Raw genomic sequence first — 20636 nt, forward strand, 5'->3', positions numbered from 1 at the left:
AGCCTGTCAGGTTGGGGAGCGGTTTTTCTCCACCACAGGGCTCAAGGAACCTGGACTCCGATAGAATCGTCCCTTCAGATCAATATCCTGGAGATAAGGGCAGTATATCTAGCCCTATTGGCTTTCCATCGGTGGCTGGAGGGCAGGCAGATCCGAATCCAGTCGGACAACGCCACTGCTGTCGCCTACATCAACCACCAAGGTGGCACTCGCAGTCGTCAAGCCTTCCAGGAAGTCAGGCGGATTCTGCAGTGGGTGGAAGCCACAGGCTCCACCATCTCCGCAGTTCACATCCCGGGCGTAGAAAACTGGGAAGCAGATTTTCTCAGTCGTCAGGGCATGGACGCGGTGAATGGTCTCTACACCCAGACGTGTTTCGAGAGATCTGTCGCCGCTGGGGAACGCCGGACGTCGATCTCATGGCGTCACGACACAACAACAAGGTCCCGGCCTTCATGGCACGGTCTTGGGATCACAGAGCTCTGGCAGTGGACGCTTTAGTCCAGGATTGGTCGCAGTTTCGACTGCCTTATGTGTTTCCCCCTCTGGCGATGCTGCCCAGGATACTACGCAAGATCAGATCCGACTGCCGTCGCGCCATTCTCGTCGCTCCAGACTGGCCGAGGCGGTCGTGGTATCCGGATCTGTGGCATCTCACGGTGGGTCAACCGTGGGCACTTCCAGACCGCCCAGACCTGCTGTCACAAGGGCCGTTTTTCCATCTGAATTCTGCGGCCCTCAACCTGACTGTGTGGCCATTGAGTCCTGGCTCCTAGCGTCTTCAGGGTTATCTCAGGATGTCATTGCCACCATAAGACAGGCCAGGAAGCCAACGTCCGCCAAGATCTATTACAGGTCTTGGCAAATCTTCCTATCCTGGTGTGCTGATAACGGTTTTCCTCCATGGCCGTTTGCCTTACCCACATTCCTTTCATTCCTACAATCTGGAATGGACAAGGGTTTGTCCCTCGGCTCTCTCAAGGGCCAAGTATCGGCGCTCTCCGTATTTTTTCAAAAGCGTCTAGCCAGGCTTCCGCAGGTCCGCATGTTCCTGCAGGGAGTTTGCCACATGGTCCCACCTTACAAACGTCCGTTGGAACCTTGGGATCTTAACAAGGTCCTGACGGCTCTTCAAAAGCCGCCTTTTGAGCCGCTGCGGGATGTCTCTCTCTCCCGTCTTTCGCAGAAGGTGGCCTTCCTGGTGGCAGTCACATTACTTCGGAGAGTGTCTGAGCTGGCAGCGCTGTCATGCAAAGCCCCCTTCCTGGTTTTTCACCAGGATAAGGTGGTTCTGCGTCCTGTCCCGGAATTTCTCCCTAAGGTGGTATCCTCTTTTCATCTAAATCAGGATATCTCCTTGCCTTACTTTTGCCCTAATCCAATTTACCAGTGTGAAAAGGATTTGCACACTTTGGATCTAGTGAGAGCACTCCGGCTCTACGTGTCTCGCACGGCGCCCCTGCGTCGTTCAGATGCGCTCTTTGTCCTTGTCGCTGGCCAGCGTAAGGGTTCGCAGGCCTCCAGGTCAACCTTGGCTCGGTGGATCAAGGAACCGATTCTTGAAGCCTACCGTTCTTCTGGGCTCCCGCTCCCTTCAGGGCTGAAAGCCCATTCTACCAGAGCCGTAGGTGCGTCCTGGGCATTGCAGCACCGGGCGACGGCTCAGCAGGTGTGTCAGGCGGCTACCTGGTCTAGTCTGCACACTTTCACGAAACACTATCAAGTGCATACCTATGCTTCGGCAGACGCCAGTCTAGGTAGGAGAGTCCTTCAGGCGGCGGTTGCCCACCTGTAAGAGGGGGCCGTTTTCGGCTCTTTTTATCGAGGTATTCTTTTACCCACCCAGGGACTGCTCTTGAACGTCCCAATTGTCTGGGTCTCCCAATGGAGCAACAAAGAAGAAGGGAATTTTGTTTACTTACCGTAAATTCCTTTTCTTCTAGCTCCTATTGGGAGACCCAGCACCCGCCCTGTTCCCTTCGGGCTGTTGTTCTTTTGTGTGCACATGTTGTTGATGTTGAATTGTTCTTGTGGTTCTTGGTCTTCAGTTCTCCGAACATCCTTCGGATTGCATTTACCCTAGACCAATTTATAAGTTTCTCCTTCCTGCTTTTGCATCAAAACTGAGGAGCCCGTGGTCCACGGGAGGGTGTATAGGCAGAGGGGAGGGGTTACACTTTTTAAAGTGTAATACTTTGTGTGGCCTCCAGAGGCAGAAGCTATACACCCAATTGTCTGGGTCTCCCAATAGGAGCTAGAAGAAAAGGAATTTACGGTAAGTAAACAAAATTCCCTTCTTTTCTAGGCTCTTTATGTAAAGGATGTCGGCACAGATAGTACTTCTTGCTAGTTCTCATCTGTGCCGACATCCTTTACATAAAGAGCCTAGAAAAGAGTACTATCTGAGCCTACATGATTTACATAGAGCGGCTAGGAAGCAGTACTATCTGAGCCTATATCGTTTTACATAGTACCACTTCCTAGCCTCTCTATCTGAGCCTACATCATTTAGATAGAGAGGCTAATAAGCGATACTACCTGATTCTGCATCATTTACATAGAGGCTAGGAAGCGGTACTACCTGATCCTACATCATTTACATACAGGCTAGGAAGCGGTACTACCTGATGCTACATCATTTACATAGAGGCTAGGAAGCGGTACTACCTGATGCTACATCATTTACATAGAGGCTAGGAAGTGGTACTACCTGATCCTACATCATTTACATACAGGCTAGGAAGCGGTACTACCTGATGCTACATCATTTACATAGAGGCTAGGAAGTGGTACTACCTGATGCTACATCATTTACATAGAGGCTAGGAAGTGGTACTACCTGATCCGACATCATTTACATAGTACCACTTCTTAGCCTCTGTATGTAAATGATGTAGGCTCAGATAGTGCCACTTACCCTAGCCTCTATGTAAAATAGGCTCAGATAGTACTGCTTCCTAGCCTCTCTATGTAAATTAGGCTCAGTTAGTATTGCTTCCTAGCCTCTTATGTAAATGATGTAGGTTCAGATAGGGAGGCTAGGAAAGTGGTACTATCTGAGCCAGCACAATTTATCTGTGCCTATAATAACACAGACAATGAAGCAGCACTATCTATTATTTTACTAAGCAAAGAAACCTGCGGCACACTTTTTAACAACAATACAGGGTCAACCACAATATAATAAAGGGTGTTGAACCCATACCACTCCAAAGTTCATAGGAACATGAGAAGACAACGGAGTTTTATGGTGAAAAAGTTTAAAAGGTAATTTTGAGACAAATATTAAAGGATAAATACAATTTTACATTTCCACAAGACACAACAATAAATGCATGTATAAATAAGAAGTTAATTATGTAGGTGAGATAGTACGGTGGGTAGGCAGGCAGTGGTGGCCGGGTGTACACCCTATCCCTTAGTAGCCTATGAGCAATCACTGGGTAAATAACCACCATCAGAGAAAGGTTAGAGGCAATGGGATATACCTGGGCGCCGGTAAACACAGCCCACCGGTGGAAGAGGAGCTCCGCGTGGAGGACCCGACATACGTTTCGCAAAGGATTATGGTCGCTTATTCATGGGTACGTATCTATTATTTTAGCAGCCATAGGCGCACGTTATGCCTTTATGGTTACATTATTACAGCCATGTTGCAGTAGTGGTCTGCGCAGTGTTTCGGCCTGGTCGGTGTCAGTGTGGACCACCCTATTTGCCCCTAGTGGGGGTTTTGCTGTAGAAATCTCATACACTAGGTCGGGGCAGGTTTTGAGACTGTTATGTCTGATTTCAGAGATGATGATGGACTGGAGGCAGAATTCAGGGGAGGTGATTGTGAAGCTGAACCCCGGGCTCGGAGCGGTGAACGTGGATGAGCTCAGGACGGAGTTCACGGACACGGAGTGCGTGATCCACTTTCCAGGTAACGTCGGCTGCTGTATCCGCCATTCTCCTCATTGCATCTGTTTGAAGCCGTGTTTTTTGGGTTATTCACGCCCGGTCATTTCCTTATACTAATATTTTACTTTGTGCACCCCTCCCCCCCCACACCTTTCCCCCCCACCTTTTTTTACCCACAGAGGGCAATCAGTGGAACTGCCATTTCCATGAAGAAATAGAAGCATCTTGCAGTAAAATTCAATATAAAGAGAAAGGGAACTTCCTCCAGCTCATCTTACAGAAGAAAATCCCGATGAACAAATGGCCGAGTCTCCAGGTAACGGACGCAGCGTCTTCCTCTGTTACTTTTTTTTTTAAAGGCGACCTGTCGGGAGGAATTTCTCCCTGACACTAAAGGTATTTCTATATGGACGCCGCTTCCCTGGGTAAGTCCATTCCTTTGCTGTAGACATCCTCCCTTGATGTTGCATGCTAATTAGCTGCAAGTGCTTTGTGCCTGCTGGAGCACTTGCAGGTCTTCAACCATCTCTGCTTTTTGCTCTCTTGGTGCTTGCGTTTGATTGACAGGTCAGTCCAACCTCTCTTATCTGCCGCCCCACTCCATGATCGAGCACACTGAGATCTCGAGGAGAGGCGTCGGATGACTTGTCAATCAAATGCAGTGGGGTCAGCAAGCTTAAAGTGCTCTGTCACACCCCGAGAACTTGCAGCTAATGTGCATGTAACGGATTTTTCATTTTATAAGACGCGCCGGATTATAAGACGCACCCCAAATTTAGATCAGGAAAATAGGAAAATATAGTTTTTAATGTTAAAATGAGGGTCCGTCTTACAATCCTCATGCGTCTTCTATTAGCTCACGAGGGGGGGAGCGGCTCAGGAGGCAGGGTCGGCCACGCTGTGGGCTCGAAGGAGTGGTTATCGCTGCTAAGGAGGGTCGGCGATACTGCGCACTAGGCGGTGTTGCGGCAGCAGACGCCATTGATCTGCCGGCGGACTGCGGGCTCCATTGAATCCCCCGCGGTTGATAAGTTTGACTTCAAGAAAATGGCGGAGGCGGCACATGCGCAGGTAGGACTCGTGTCAACTGCAGGGGATTCAATGGAGCCCGCTGTCAGATCTTTGGCGCCGACCGTCCATCCGGTGACCCTCCTGAGCTGCTCCACTGCAGTGACACCCCCACATTCAAGCCCTCAGTATCGACGACCCTGCCTCCTGTGACTCCGGTAAGCCATATCTGGATTATAAGACGCATCCCCATTTAACCCCCAGTTTTGGAGGGGAAAAAAAATTGCGTCTGATAATCCGGAAAATGCGGTAACATCAATTGGTCAGCAATGACTAGGCGGATTTCTGTAACAACCTGTATCTATTTGCTCAGGGTAATTGCATTTACATAACCAAATCACAAGGGTCCCATGTTCCACTGTGTGAATGGACCTGGGGTCCTTTTGTAGATGTTGTGGTCACATAAGAGTTAAACTGCTCCAATCACGGCAGTCACAGGCCCGTCGTGTATATGGCTCGCTACCGCAGCTCCCCAATATTTTTTTCTTTCCTTTCTACATGAGACGTTAATGTCTTTGCTTCGATGTATAAACCAATGGAATGAATTAATACATTTCTCTTGTTCCTGAGCAGAAAAAGAAGAAAGACCCCGTGAAGGAGCCGGCGAAACCTCTCACCGTGAAAGAAAATGGAAAGGCAAAAGCCCCTTTAAAGCTGCCAGCACCCGACTCCATTAATTCTCAACCCGTCGGGAACTCTGAAATTAAAAAGATCAAACCTGACCTCAAAAATGTCAGACGGGGACAGGAAGCCGCAGAGAGGAGGGCGAGGAGCCCCCTCACAAGGAAATCTGCCCCTAGCACTGGCACGCCACCGGGAACGCAGGTGAAGAAAGGCTCCGCTCACAAGCTCGGCTCCGCAGTCTCCGCACGCGAGGCCAGTCCAAGGAACCAGAAACACCCCAACCCGGACGACTCCCCGAAGAGTTCCAGCAGTAAAGAGCAAAGCGTGTTTCCTGACAGTATCCCGGCCAAGGATAGCTCAGAGACCCCCAGACCTGCGACTCCCGGGGCCGAGGATGTCCAAGAAGAAAAGGTAGGGATTTATATAATGCAATATAAACACTCCTTAATGCTGAAATTGCAACCCCAAGATGGGAAATGTGGAGGAAATCAAAGGCTGGAGATATGGTAACAATCTGCAAATGATGGAAAAAGGAAATAAAATGTTCAAAACATCTGGATTCTGAGTGTCATGTGCAGAAATCCCGGCACTGACTGCCTCGGCCACAATCACTGAAGTCCCATGAATAAAGTACATTTTAGTCAATAGATCTTGGAATCCTATTAGGTTCCACAATTGGATGAGTTAAAGAGAAACTGTCACGGGATTTTCGGCCTATAAGCTGCGGCCACCACCAGCGGGCTCTTATACATAGTATTCTAACATGCTGTATATAAGCGCCTGGGCCGCTGTGTACAACATAAAAACACTTTATAATACTCCCCTAAACCGGTTGCTGCGGTGGATGTGGCTCAGATGGGCGTCTTCGTCCTCTGGTGCCGGAGCCGACTCTTTCGGCCCTCTTTGTCGCCGCCTCTTTCGGCCCTCTTTGTCGCCGCCTCTTTCGGCCCTTTTTGTCGCCGCCTCTTTTGGCCCTTTTTGTCGCCGCCTCTTTCGGCCCTCTTTGTCGCCGCCTCTTTCGGCCCTCTTTGTCGCCGCCTCTTTCGGCCCTCTTTGTCGCCGCCTCTTTCGGCCCTCTTTGTCGCCGCCTCTTTCGGCCCTCTTTGTCGCCGCCTCTTTCGCCCCATCTTTGTCGCCGCCTCTTTCGCCCCATCTTTGTCGCCGCCTCTTTCGCCCCATCTTTGTCGCCGCCTCTTTCGCCCCATCTTTGTCGCCGCCTCTTTCGCCCCATCTTTGTCGCCGCCTCTTTCGCCCCATCTTTGTCGCCGCCTCTTTCGCCCCATCTTTGTCGCCGCCTCTTTCGCCCCATCTTTGTCGCCGCCTCTTTCGCCCCATCTTTGTCGCCGCCTCTTTCGCCCCATCTTTGTCGCCGCCTCTTTCGCCCCATCTTTGTCGCCGCCTCTTTCGCCCCATCTTTGTCGCCGCCTCTTTCGCCCCATCTTTGTCGCCGCCTCTTTCGCCCCATCTTTGTCGCCGCCTCTTTCGCCCCATCTTTGTCGCCGCCTCTTTCGCCCCATCTTTGTCGCCGCCTCTTTCGCCCCATCTTTGTCGCCGCCTCTTTCGCCCCATCTTTGTCGCCGCCTCTGTCGCCCCATCTTTGTCGCCGCCTCTGTCGCCCCATCTTTGTCGCCGCCTCTTTCGCCCCCATCTTTGTCGCCGCCTCTTTCGCCCCCATCTTTGTCGCCGCCTCTTTCGCCCCATCTTTGTCGCCGCCTCTTTCGCCCCATCTTTGTCGCCGCCTCTTTCGCCCCATCTTTGTCGCCGCCTCTGTCGCCCCATCTTTGTCGCCGCCTCTGTCGCCCCATCTTTGTCGCCGCCTCTGTCGCCCCATCTTTGTCGCCGCCTCTGTCGCCCCATCTTTGTCGCCGCCTCTGTCGCCCCATCTTTGTCGCCGCCTCTGTCGCCCCATCTTTGTCGCCGCCTCTGTCGCCCCATCTTTGTCGCCGCCTCTGTCGCCCCATCTTTGTCGCTGCCTCTGTCATCCTGAAGCCTGGGTGCATGACTATTCCAACGTCATCCACACTCGCCAGCATTCAGGTCCTGAGCAGGGCAGATTAAAGTATTGTAGTGCGCCTGCGCGGGACCAGCGAGTGTGTATGACGTAGACACGTCATGCACCCAGGCTTCAGAAGGAGGACGAAGATGGCCGAAAGAGGCGGCACCGGAGAACGGAGACGCCCATCTGAGCCACATCCACCGCAGCGACTGGTTTATGCGAGTATTGTACACAGCGGCCTGGGCTCCTATATACAGCATGTTAGAATGCTGTATATAAGAGCCCAGTGGTTGCTGCAGCTTATAGGCCGAAAAAACGGCGACAGGTTCCCTTTAAGATATAAAATGCTCCTGCGCTGAGATAATCTTATATTTGTGTCCTACTATGTACTGTGTAATGGCCGTGTCTGACCGTACTGGAAGATGATCTGATTATATCACATCTCCTGGGCCGGGGAGGACGCAAAAGAGTATAAAGACATTACAGCATGGGATCATAGCTTGATTCCTTCTGTGAGGTAAAACGGGGAAGTGTTTTACCTCGCAGAAACCAGCAGCTGTCCTGTCTGTATACGCTTGTATCCTCCCTTGCCCAGGAGACGTGGTGTGATCAGACCATGACCCTGTACGGTCAGACCTAGCAGAGACACATATATAAGATTATCTCCGCACAGGAATATTTTGTATTATTAATAATAATAAAATAATAATAATTAATAATAATACTACTATAATATATATTAATAATAATATATTATTATCATTATCATCAAATCCAATTGTGGAAATTATTTATATTCCGTTATCGATTTTAAAGTTTTTTTTTTTTTTTTTTTTTTTTTGGGTTTGTGTTTTTTTTTTGTTTTTTTTTGTGGGACAACCCCTTTTTAATTGTCGCCTGAGGAGTGTTCTACCACTGAATGCATTTGGCCAATTCATCAAGATCCTCTGCTGCCAGCTCCTTTTGTAATCCCTGACCACTGATGCTTGATGGAGACCACTCCAGAGACGCCGCAGCCATGGTGGTCACACAAACTGCTTAGTGGCATCAGCAATATGCGGCCTGACATTGTCATGTGAAAAGAAAAAAAAAAAAAAGTGCTCTAGAGAAAAGGCGGCCCCACTCGTCTCATGACCAAATCAGTGTAATACCAAGCTGCCCCTGGAATGAAGACTAGAGGGGTGCGGTTACCATACATTGCACCCTACATCATAATTTATCCATAGGAAAGGTGATAGATGTGTAAAAACTTGTGTCCGACCACAGGGAACTTCAGCGATCCCAGAATGTTCACTTCTATGAGATTTGCAGAATGGCTGTCTCCTTGTTTCCCATAGAAGTGAACGGAGTAATTGGTTATCATATTGTTTCATTCCACGGGAGCGTTGCCTGTGTTGCCGCTATCCCATCCAGATGTTGCTGCCATTTTCCCGTCCTGGTTGATCCTCCGCAGTACGGCCCTCCGTCTCCTATACTTTGGCCGCTGCCCTCCAGGAAGGGTCTGTACATCAGTTGCCTCTTGGCCACGGGACCCGCTCCTCCTCTCTTTACATTATAGCACGGACGGTTTCTATTCTTAGGCTCTGCTCCTTCCCCAGTTTGGTAACCTGACCCAGGACGCGGCCTGCAGGGGTATAATTTTAGAAATGGACAGTCACCCGGCCCGGCTTACTCACCCATGAACTCATATCTAGTAACACACGACTCGAGTCTTATCACACCGTCCACCGTCAGTGCCGACCATCACATAAAAACGTAATCCGTACAAAGGCTTTTAGAAATACATGGCTCCTTCCACGCTGGAACAGCGCCCCCTCCATCCGCAGGCTGATAGTGGTACTGCAGCTGGGTTACTGTTAAGCCTTTATCAGTTGTATTCCTATAATATGTCGGTATATATTGACCTCACGTTTGCTAGTTTATATTGCAGGTTGTCATTACTGACATGGAGAAGACGCATCTTCCCGATCCGGAGGCGGCACCCCAGTCCCCCGCACCGGCCGTACCGCCCGCGTCCTGTAGTGCTCGGGTTCCCGGACCGCAGGGAGACTCCAATTTGGATTTGCTGATGCCGGGCGAAGAGTTGTCACAACTTCCTTCTGAACAAGCTGTGGGTTGTCAGGAGGACGTTTCGGTGGTGCCGGCTGATGGAGAGGCGTTCACCGGATCATCAGACAAGGACATCGCGCCAGAAGAAGCCACAGCTGCGAAACCTGAAGACGTTCTGGACGACACATCAGAAGGTAGTTACCTGATAACGAGCGGTTATAATCGTGGAAATGCCGTCTTTTTACCATTGTGCGTCTTTAGCTGATAGGAGAGATGTCCACTAACTGGTCAGAGGAGCATACGATGGATGTAGCCAATGGTTGTCAGCAGCGGTCACACATCCATATGCCATCACAGATTTTCTCTGTACTTCCTCTTCCTGCGATATGACTGTGACCGAAGCATCAATGACACGATTGGCTGCAGCAGTCATCTCCGTCTATATGTAAGAAGGAGCATGGAGACTGGGAGGGTTGGAAGACAAATGGGGGGGGGGTGGATTCTGTAAGGTGGGTATCTGGGTATTTTTTTTTTGTTTGTTTCCTTTCTTCTTAAGGGTGTTGTCTCGTATTTTGACATATACAGTGCCTACAAGTAGTCTTCAACCCCCTGCAGATTTAGCAGGTTTGATAAGATGCAAATAAGTTAGAGCCTGCAAACTTCAAACAAGAGCAGGATTTATTAACAGATGCATAAATCTTACAAACCAACAAGTTATGTTGCTCAGTTAAATTTTAATACATTTTCAACATAAAAGTTTGGGTCAATTATTATTCAACCCCTAGGTTTAATATTTTGTGGAATAACCCTTGTTTGCAATTACAGCTAATAATCGTCTTTTATAAGACCTGATCAGGCCGGCACAGGTCTCTGGAGTTATCTTGGCCCACTCCTCCATGCAGATCTTCTCCAAGTTATCTAGGTTCTTTGGGTGTCTCATGTGGACTTTAATCTTGAGCTCCTTCCACAAGTTTTCAATTGGGTTAAGGTCAGGAGACTGAGTAGGCCACTGCAACACCTTGATTTTTTTCCCTCTTGAACCAGGCCTTGGTTTTCTTGGCTGTGTGCTTTGGGTTGTTGTCTTGTTGGAAGATGAAATGACGACCCATCTTAAGATCCTTGATGGAGGAGCGGAGGTTCTTGGCCAAAATCTCCAGGTAGGCCGTGCTTTCCATCTTCCCATGGATGCGGACCAGATGGCCAGGCCCCTTGGCTGAGAAACAGCCCCACAGCATGATGCTGCCACCACCATGCTTGACTGTAGGGATGGTATTCTTGGGGTCGTATGCAGTGCCATCCAGTCTCCAAACGTCACGTGTGTGGTTGGCACCAAAGATCTCGATCTTGGTCTCATCAGACCAGAGAACCTTGAACCAGTCTGTCTCAGAGTCCTCCAAGTGATCATGAGCAAACTGTAGACGAGCCTTGACATGACGCTTTGAAAGTAAAGGTACCTTACGGGCTCGTCTGGAACGGAGACCATTGCGGTGGAGTACGTTACTTATGGTATTGACTGAAACCAATGTCCCCACTGCCATGTGATCTTCCCGGAGCTCCTTCCTTGTTGTCCTTGGGTTAGCCTTGACTCTTCGGACAAGCCTGGCCTCGGCACGGGTGGAAACTTTCAAAGGCTGTCCAGGCCGTGGAAGGCTAACAGTAGTTCCATAAGCCTTCCACTTCCGGATGATGCTCCCAACAGTGGAGACAGGTAGGCCCAACTCCTTGGAAAGGGTTTTGTACCCCTTGCCAGCCTTGTGACCCTCCACGATCTTGTCTCTGATGGCCTTGGAATGCTCCTTTGTCTTTCCCATGTTGACCAAGTATGAGTGCTGTTCACAAGTTTGGGGAGGGTCTTAATTAGTCAGAAAAGGTTGGAAAAAGAGATCATTAATCCAAACATGTGAAGCTCATTGTTCTTTGTGCCTGAAATACTTCTTAATACTTTAGGGGAACCAAACAGAATTCTTGTGGTTTGAGGGGTTGAATAATAAATGACCCTCTGAATTAACTTTTCTCAATTTTAAAAAAAAAAAAAAAAAAAAAAAGAAATAGCATTCTTTTTTGCTGCATTTCACACTTCCAGGCTGATCTCCAGTCCAAATGTCACAATGCCAAGTTAATTCCGAATGTGTAAACCTGCTAAATCTGCAGGGGGTTGAATACTACTTGTAGGCACTGTAGATGTCATATATCGGGGTATGGAAATGTCTCCTCTCAGGACCCCCTTCTTTGAGCCAGTGCAGGAAGCTGCTAACAAAGAATAGGTCTTCACATCAATTTTTGAGGGACGTCTAGTGCTAGGTAATGTCGCCGCTGTGCCAAAATATGAAGCCACTTCTTGATAAAATCTTCAGTGTCCATGGTAGATCTAATAACTTGGGAGATTTTTTTTGTTGATAACTTTCAGCAATGAGATGCCTTTGCTTTGTTGTCAGCTGTTTACTGACCATGGCTTTTGCTGCAAATTTATAAAGTTTTGCTGTTCTAAGAGAACTTTCCTATGTGGTTAATCATCCTCACTGTAAATAATGGCAGCTGTACCCTGACTACTTTAGAGGGTGTTCACACTTTCGCAATCACATCATTTTAGTTATATTTTCCTTCTCAAATTGATTTATTTCTCAATGGATTTGTACAAATTATAGGCGACGTTAAAGGTGGAACAAGTTCTGAAATGATTCTTCTTGGTAGTTTTTTTTTTTTTTTATACATGGAAACAAACCTAGCATTTATACGGGGTGTGTAGACTTTTTATATCCACTACAAAATATTTAAACATATGCTGTGAAATTATACTTTTAAAAAATGCAATTCCAACTTTCTTCATCGTTCCTTATGGGAGACCCAGACCATGGGTGTATAGCTTCTGCCTCCGGAGGACACACAAAGTACTACACTAAAAAGTGTAGCTCCTCCCTCCTAGCATATACACCCCCTGGATAACCAAATCTAGCCAGTTCAATGCTTTGTGTTCAGGAGGCATACATCCGCACATGCATTCTCATCTGATTTTTTATTTTAAAGAGTTTGAAGAAAAGCGGGTCCAAGCTGGACCCCCGGCATGTCCCTTCTCACCCCACTGTGTCGGCGGTGTTGTTAAGGTTGATTTCAAGGCTGGAGCCTTACATGCCGCGCTCCTTCACCATCCCTCGGGCTCTGGCTTGAAGTGGGAGCCAGCACGGTTCTCACTGCTTTGCAGGAGACCGGTCTCCATCCGCAGCCCTTTCAGGACCCTGCCGGACGGAGCACCCATCCCTCAGGGACCTGGCCCTGCGTCTCACAAGCTAAGTATTTGAGATGTTATTGCAGGGGGTCCTTTGCATCTTTATTGTTGGGGAGAGTGTGTCAGGTTACTTTGGTGACATTTCCGGCCGGTTCTCTGGTTTTCACCTGAGAACCGCGCCGAGGGTGCCTGCTCGCCGGCCGCATTGTAAAATTTAGGCCCCGGCTTCGGCTGCGGCCTACTTTCGTTTTCACTGCCCCTGCATGTCAGTCATGCAGAGGGACAGTGCGACGCCGCCCACCGGCCGTTCAGCACAGGGGAGGACACTCCTCTCTGAGGAGATGTTTCCCTCCCCTGGATATCTCCTTGGCCCTCCGGTTCCCGCTCTTGGACTAGGCCCCGCCCCCCCTCCTCACTCCGGCGCCATTTTATCAGCGTTCTCACACTGATCGGCGCTGGCTGCTGCATCTCTGCAACCTGTCTGGGGGTCCGAGCTGTGGGATCCGGAGGGCACACAAATCGGTCTGGTAAGCCACAACCTCTGGTTGTGGACTTTCTTATACACTCTCTGGGGATCATTCTGAAGGAGTGTGTTCTTACTGCAGAGCCCCCACTCCAGCAGCATGTCTCACACTAGGAGCAAGGCTGCAAGGCTGTACTCAATATGCACTGCATGTAAGCTCGTACTGACTGAACCGAGCACATATCCTCATTGTGATGCCTGCTCTAACATGGTGGTGCCTCAGCCTGGAGTCTCCCCAGTGGTCCCTCCGGCTGCTCCGGCCCCGGTGGCTGAACCCCCGGCTTGGGTAGAATCGTTTTCTAAGGCTATCTCCCAGTCCTTTGCCGACTCCATGGGACAGCTGTCCCGGACTCTGCTGAGCATGCATCAGCCCCCTTCTCAGGGCGCCTCTGCTGCTTCGGCTCTCTCTGCAGAGCTCACAGAGGATTCTTCATCTGCTCCCAGACCCCGTCCTCCTAAAAGGAGACGCAGGGTCCCCTCTCCTTCCTCGTCCCGCGGCTCCGATTCACGAGCCGACTCGCAGGACGAGGAGGATGTCTTTACTGGGGGCTCGGACGCTACCTCCATGTACCCCATTGATCTGACCGAGGGTGATGCGGATGTTAGTGATTTGATTGCGTCCATTAATTCTGTACTGGACCTCAATCCGCCAGTATCAGAGGAGCAACCCTCTCTGGCAGAAAAGCACCAGTTTACCTTGCCTAAGAGAGCAAGGAGTATGTTCTTTAACCACTCCAGTTTTCAGGCCGCTGTGACCAAGCCCAGGGCCTGTCCTGACAAACGCTTCCCAAAGCGTGGTTCTGATGACCGTTTTCCTTTTCCACCAGAGGTGGTCAAGGAGTGGGCTCACTCACCAAAGGTAGACCCTCCGGTGTCTAGACTCTCAGCCCGGACAGTTGTATCTGTGGCTGATGGCACCTCACTCAAGGATCCCACTGACCGCCAGGTTGACCTCCTGGCCAAGTCTGTCTATGAGGCGGCAGGGGCCTCGTTCTCCCCATCGTTGGCTCCCATAGCCATCTCTGCTTCCCTAGAGGAGATGCATTCCCTCACTAGGGACTCTATGCCTGAATTGGTTGCCTTAACTTCCCAGGCTTCAGCCTTTTCAGCCTACGCCATGTCTGCCATGCTGGAGGCTTCTCACCGCACTGTGGTGGCCTCCGCTAATTCCCGCGCTATCCGCAGGATCTTGTGGCTTCGAGAGTGGAAGGCAGATGCTGCTTCAAAGAAGTACCTTGCTGGGCTCCCATTTGCTGGGTCCAGGCTGTTCGGTGAACAACTGGATGAAATTATTAAGGAGGCTACTGGCTGGAAGAGTACTTCCTTGCCACAGACTAAACCCAGGAAACCTGTCCAGGGCAGGAACCAGTCGAGCTTTCGTTCCTCTAACTGGTCGGCCTCTAAGCCCTCGGCCTCGTCCACTAACTCAGCCAAGGACCAGAAGCCCACCTGACGCAAGAAGCCGCGTCCACAAAGGTCCGCAGGAGCTGCTGCCACCAAGGCAGCCTCCTCTTGACTATCTGGCCGAGCCAGCAACGTCCTTGGTCGGTGGCAGGCTCTCCCACTTTGACGACGTGTGGTTTCAACACGTCTCCGATCAGTGGGTGCGGGATATCATCTTCCACGGCTACAGGATAGAGTTCTCTTGCAGCCCGCCAAACAGATTTTTTCTGTCAACTCCCCCCTGCTCCAAGGCCGCCGCCTTCTCTCAGGCCGTGGCATCCTTACAGGCCAACGGAGTAATTGTACCGGTTCCCGCCAGGGAACGGTTCAGAGGTTTTTACTCAAATCTCTTCCTAGTCCCCAAAAAGGACGGTTCCTTCCAGCCCATCCTGGATCTCAAGCTTCTCAACAAGCATGTTCAGGTGCGACACTTTCGCATGGAGTCTCTGCGATCAGTCATTGCCTCAATGACCCAAGGAGATTTCCTGGCATCCATCGACATCAGATGCCTATCTGCATGTGCCAATTGCAGTTTCACACCAGCGTTGGCTACGTTTTGCAATCGGAGAGGAACATTTCCAATTCGTGGCTCTCCCCTTCGGGTTAGCCACGGCCCCTCGAGTATTTACCAAGGTCATGGCAGCAGTGGTTGCGGTTCTGCACCTCCAGGGGTTGGCAGTGATTTCTTACCTGGACGACCTTCTTGTCAAGGCTTCATCCAGTGCAGACTGTCAGCGGAGTGTCTCGCTCACTCTCGCCACTCTAGTCCAATTCGGGTGGCTTGTCAATCTGCCCAAGTCCACTCTGACCCCGACCCAAAAACTTACGTACCTAGGGATGCAATTCGAGACTCTGCCTGCACTTGTGAAGCTGCCCTTAGTCAAACAGCAGTCCCTCCATCTGGCGGTGCGCTCTCTGTTGAGGCCCCGCCGTCATTCCATCAGGCACCTCATGCAGGTGCTGGGTCAGATGGTGGCGTCAATGGAAGCGGTTCCCTTTGCCCAGTTCCATCTGCGTCCTCTGCAGCTGGACATTCTCCGCTGTTGGGACAAGCAGACTTCTTCCTTGCACAGGTTGGTGGCTCTGTCGCCACAGACCAGGAGCTCTCTTCAGTGGTGGCTTCGGCCCCTCTCTCTGTCTCAGGGACGCTCCTTCCTGACCCCGTCCTGGGTGATTCTCACCACGGATGCCAGTCTATCCGGCTGGGGAGCGGTATATCTCCACCACAGAGCGCAGGGCACTTGGACTCCGTCCGAATCAGCCCTCTCGATCAATGTGCTGGAAATCAGAGCTGTGCTCCTAGCTCTCCGTAGCCTTTCACCACCTGTTGGCGGGCAAGCACATTCGAGTCCAGTCGGACAACGCGACAGCAGTTGCCTACATCAATCACCAAGGCGGGACACGCAGCCGCCTGGCAATGTTGGAGGTTCAACGCATCCTTCAGTGGACGGAGGACTCCAAGTCCACCATATCCGCAGTCCACATCCCAGGCGTAGAAAACTGGGAGGCAGATTATCTCAGCCGTCAAACCGTGGACAGCGGCGGGTGGGCTCTGCATCCGGCAGTGTTCCGGTCGATCTGCCGCAAGTGGGGCACTCCGGAAGTGGATCTAATGGCATCCCGGCACAACAACAAGGTCCCGGTTTACGTGGCTCGCTCCCACGATCCTCAGGCCTTTGCAGCGGACGCGCTGGTTCAGGATTGGTCCCAGTTCCGTCTGTCTTACGTGTTTTCCCCCTCTAGCTCTCTTGCCCAGAGTCCTGCGCAAGATCAGAATGGAGGGCCGTCGGGTCATACTCATCGCCCCAGACTGGCCCAGGCGAGCTTGGTACCCAGACCTGCTCCGTCTGTCCGTAGAGGTGCCGTGGCATCTCCCGGACCGCCCAGACCTTCTCTCACAAGGTCTGTTTTTCCGCCAGAATTCTGCAGCTCTCAGATTGACGGCGTGGCTCTTGAGTCCTGGATCCTGACGGCTTCTGGCATTCCTCCCGAAGTCATCTCCACTATGACTCAGGCTCGGAAGTCTTCCTCGGCAAAGATTTACCACAGGACTTGGAGAATTTTCCTGTCCTGGTGTCGTTCTTCCGGGCATGCCCCTTGGCCTTTTTCCTTGCCGACCATCCTGTCCTTTCTACAGTCCGGTCTGCAGCTAGGACTATCCCTCAATTCCCTTAAGGGACAGGTCTCGGCTCTGTCAGTGTTGTTCCAGCGGCGTATCGCCCGACTGGCCCAGGTGCGCACCTTCATGCAGGGCGCATCTCACATCATTCCACCTTACCGGCGGCCTTTGGATCCCTGGGACCTTAAACTGGTCCTCACGGCCTTACAGAAACCCCCCTTTGAGCCTCTTAGGGAGGTTTCTTTGTTTCGACTTTCACAGAAAGTCGTCTTTCTGGTGGCCATAACTTCTCTCAGGAGAGTCTCTGATTTGGCTGCGCTCTCTTCGGAGTCACCTTTTTTGGTTTTTCATCAAGACAAGGTGGTTCTCCGTCCGACTCCGGACTTTCTCCCTAAGGTGGTGTCTCCTTTCCACCTTAACCAGGACATTTCATTGCCTTCCTTTTGTCCGGTTCCTGTGCATCGCTTTGAGAAAGCGTTGCATACTTTAGATCTGGTGCGGGCGCTCCGGATCTATGTGTCACGCACCGCTGTTCTTAGGCGGTGCACCTCTCTTTTTGTGCTGACCACAGGTCAGCGCAAGGGTCTCTCTGCTTCTAAACCGACCCTAGCTCGTTGGATTAGGTCGGCCATATCCGATGCCTACCAGTGTACTCAGGTGCCTCCCCCGCCGGGGATCAAGGCACACTCGACCAGAGCTGTCGGTGCCTCTTGGGCTTTCAGGCACCAGGCTACGGCTCAGCAGGTCTGTCAGGCTGCCACTTGGACTAGCCTGCACACCTTTTCGAAGCACTACCAAGTGCATGCTCATGCTTCGGCAGATGCGAGCTTGGGCAGACGCATCCTTCAGGCGGCTGTCGCCCATTTGTGAAGTTAGGTTTTGCCTACTTCTCAGTTTTCTGTTTATTTCCCACCCATGGACTGCTTTGAGACGTCCCATGGTCTGGGTCTCCCATAAGGAACGATGAAGAAAAAGAGAATTTTGTTTACCGTAAATTCTTTTTCTTATAGTTCCGACATGGGAGACCCAGCACCCTCCCTGTTGCCTGTTGGCAGTTTTCTTGTTTCGTGTGTTTTCACCGGCTGTTGTTGTACACAGAGGTTCCGGTTGTTCCGGGTTTTGCTCTGTCTCTACTTGTGGGTGGATGTCCTCCTTCAGCTTTTGCACTAAACTGGCTAGATTTGGTTATCCAGGGGGTGTATATGCTCGGAGGGAGGAGCTACACTTTTTAGTGTAGTACTTTGTGTGTCCTCCGGAGGCAGAAGCTATACACCCATGGTCTGGGTCTCCCATGTCGGAACTATAAGAAAAAGAATTTATGGTAAGTAAACAAAATTCTTTTTTTTTTTTTTTTGCTGTTTTATTTTTTGCACTTATATTTTTTTGCGGCTCATATTTTTTGTGGCTCTTATTTTTTGTGGCTTTTTTTTTTTTGCGGCTCTTTTTTGAGCCTTTTCTTTTTTTTTTCTATGTTTTTCATGTTTTATGTACTACAAATTTTAGTAGCTCAAAAATATTTGAATTTTTTTTTTAATTTTTTGTCATTCTCTGAGACTAATGCATCATTATTAGATGAGCATCAGACACCCACCCCTCCCGATCAGCAGTTTATTGGTGCTGCTGCTGCTTTCTGGAGAGCGCTGTGACCTGTACATTGTTTACAACGTGCAGCGCCGTCTCATTATTAGTGGCAGTGTCTGGTATTACAGCTCGGCCATTGAAGTGAATAGGACTGAGCTTCCGTGTTGAGCACAGCTGCTGCAACATGTACGGAGCTGTGCCAGAAAAAAAAAAGGGGTGACAGCGGGTGGCGAGGATGCCTTTGTTTGCACACATCTACTATGTTCAGGTGCTCGGAGACTGACCTCTGTTCTGCTGACGGAGATTAAACAGACGTATCCCCCCCCTGTCCTGCATGGGTCACCTCCCTTTAATTGTGAGCCCCCTAAAGTTAATTAATCAGTCATCACCAGGGTGCACAGCCATGTCCTGCGGGGTTTGGGCTGCCTGCGACCCTAGCTGATTCGGACGCCTCTGCTCCCAGCCATGACACGCTTCTTGGCTCGTGTTGGGAAAGGTTACGTTCTCCAGCCCCCTGCAGTCATCCTCCTTCCAGATTATGTTACTGCTGCGTAGTTTTCTTGGAACACGGGAAGGAGGATTCTGCCTTCATAGTAATCGGGTCTGGGGGTCAGCGGCTCGGCCTCCACCGCATACATCAGCGCCTCCCTCTCATGGTATCCGGGATATCATGTCTCGTGTCTCCACTGCAGGTAACAGGCGGTGTGCGCGGCCCTGTGGTGCCATGCGCTATGGATGATATTTAAAGGGATTCGGCGCGCGAGTATTCGGATCTTCTAACAGGACTCGGACTATGTTGTTTTGTTCTTGCATGGATTATCCTATATTAGCGCTATCTGGGGGGGCGGTGCGTCACACTGTGCAGATAAGAACCTCGGAGTTTTTGGGGGCGATTTACCACCACATTGACAAAGTGACAAGATTATTGAACTGAAAAATAACTAAGTAAATGGCAAAGAATTGCCCATCTTTTGCCGCTGCTCTGCTGTCTGGCTTGCTAATTTATGGGTGTACAGTGATTTAAAACTTTATCCGGCGCCTCTGCTCCCTGGCGGCTGTGCAGGGGGGAGGGAGGCTCCCTGGCGGCTGTGGTGGTGGGGGGGGAGAGCTCCATGGCGGCTTAGGGGGCGGAGGGAGGCTCCCTGGCAGCTGTGCGAGGGGGGGGGAGGAGGCTCCCTGGTGGCTGTGCGAGGGGGGGGGGGAGGGAGGCTCCCTGGCGGCTGTGCGAGGGGGGGGGGGAGGGAGGCTCCCTGGCGGCTGTGCAGGGGGGAGGGAGGCTCCCTGGCGGCTGTGCAGGGGGGAGGGAGGCTCCCTGGCGGCTGTGCAGGGGGGGGAGGGAGGCCTCCCTGGCGGCTGTGCGAGGGGGGGGGGGGGAGGGAGGCTCCCTGGCGGCTGTGCGAGGGGGGGGGGGAGGGAGGCTCCCTGGCGGCTGTGCAGGGGGGGAGGGAGGCCTCCCTGGCGGCTGTGCAGGGGGGGAGGGAGGCCTCCCTGGCGGCTGTGCAGGGGGGGAGGGAGGCTCCCTGGCGGCTGTGCAGGGGGGGAGGGAGGCTCCCTGGCGGCTGTGCAGGGGGGGAGGGAGGCTCCCTGGCGGCTGTGCAGGGGGAGGGAGGCTCCCTGGCGGCTGTGCAGGGGGGGAGGGAGGCTCCCTGGCGGCTGTGCAGGGGGGGAGGGAGGCTCCCTGGCGGCTGTGCAGGGGGGGAGGGAGGCTCCCTGGCGGCTGTGCAGGGGGGGAGGGAGGCTCCCTGGCGGCTGTGCAGGGGGGGAGGGAGGCTCCCTGGCGGCTGTACAGGGGGGAGGGAGGCTCCCTGGCGGCTGTGGGGGGGAGGGAGGCTCCCTGGCGGCTGTGCGGGGGAGGGGGGGAGGGAGGCTCCCTGGCGGCTGTGTGGGGGGGGGGGGGAGGGAGGCTCCCTGGCGGCTGTGTGGGGGGGGGGGGGAGGGAGGCTCCCTGGCGTCTGTGCGGGGGGGAGGGAGGCTCCCTGGCGGCTGTGTGGGGAGGGAGGCTCCCTGGCGGCTGTGTGGGGGGGGTCTCCCTGGCGGCTGTGTGCTGGAGGGCGGGGCGGCTCCCAAGTTGTTGGTGGGGCTAACCAGGAGAGGTTGCACCCTGGAGGGA

The 20636-nt window shown here is 51.9% G+C and overlaps 1 protein-coding gene across 1 annotated transcript in view; it reads left to right on the forward strand.

Annotated features, from left to right (window-relative positions):
• Positions 1–20636, forward strand: part of USP19 (ubiquitin specific peptidase 19) — a 67961-nt gene that overhangs the window by 21081 nt on the left and 26244 nt on the right. The window contains 4 exon segments of the mRNA XM_075322057.1: positions 3794–3922; positions 4080–4216; positions 5542–6003; positions 9519–9831. Coding sequence (XP_075178172.1) covers positions 3794–3922; positions 4080–4216; positions 5542–6003; positions 9519–9831 — 1041 coding nt within the window.

The sequence above is a fragment of the Anomaloglossus baeobatrachus genome, chromosome 8, assembly GCF_048569485.1.
Source record: "Anomaloglossus baeobatrachus isolate aAnoBae1 chromosome 8, aAnoBae1.hap1, whole genome shotgun sequence".
NCBI classification, from domain to species: domain Eukaryota; kingdom Metazoa; phylum Chordata; class Amphibia; order Anura; family Aromobatidae; genus Anomaloglossus; species Anomaloglossus baeobatrachus.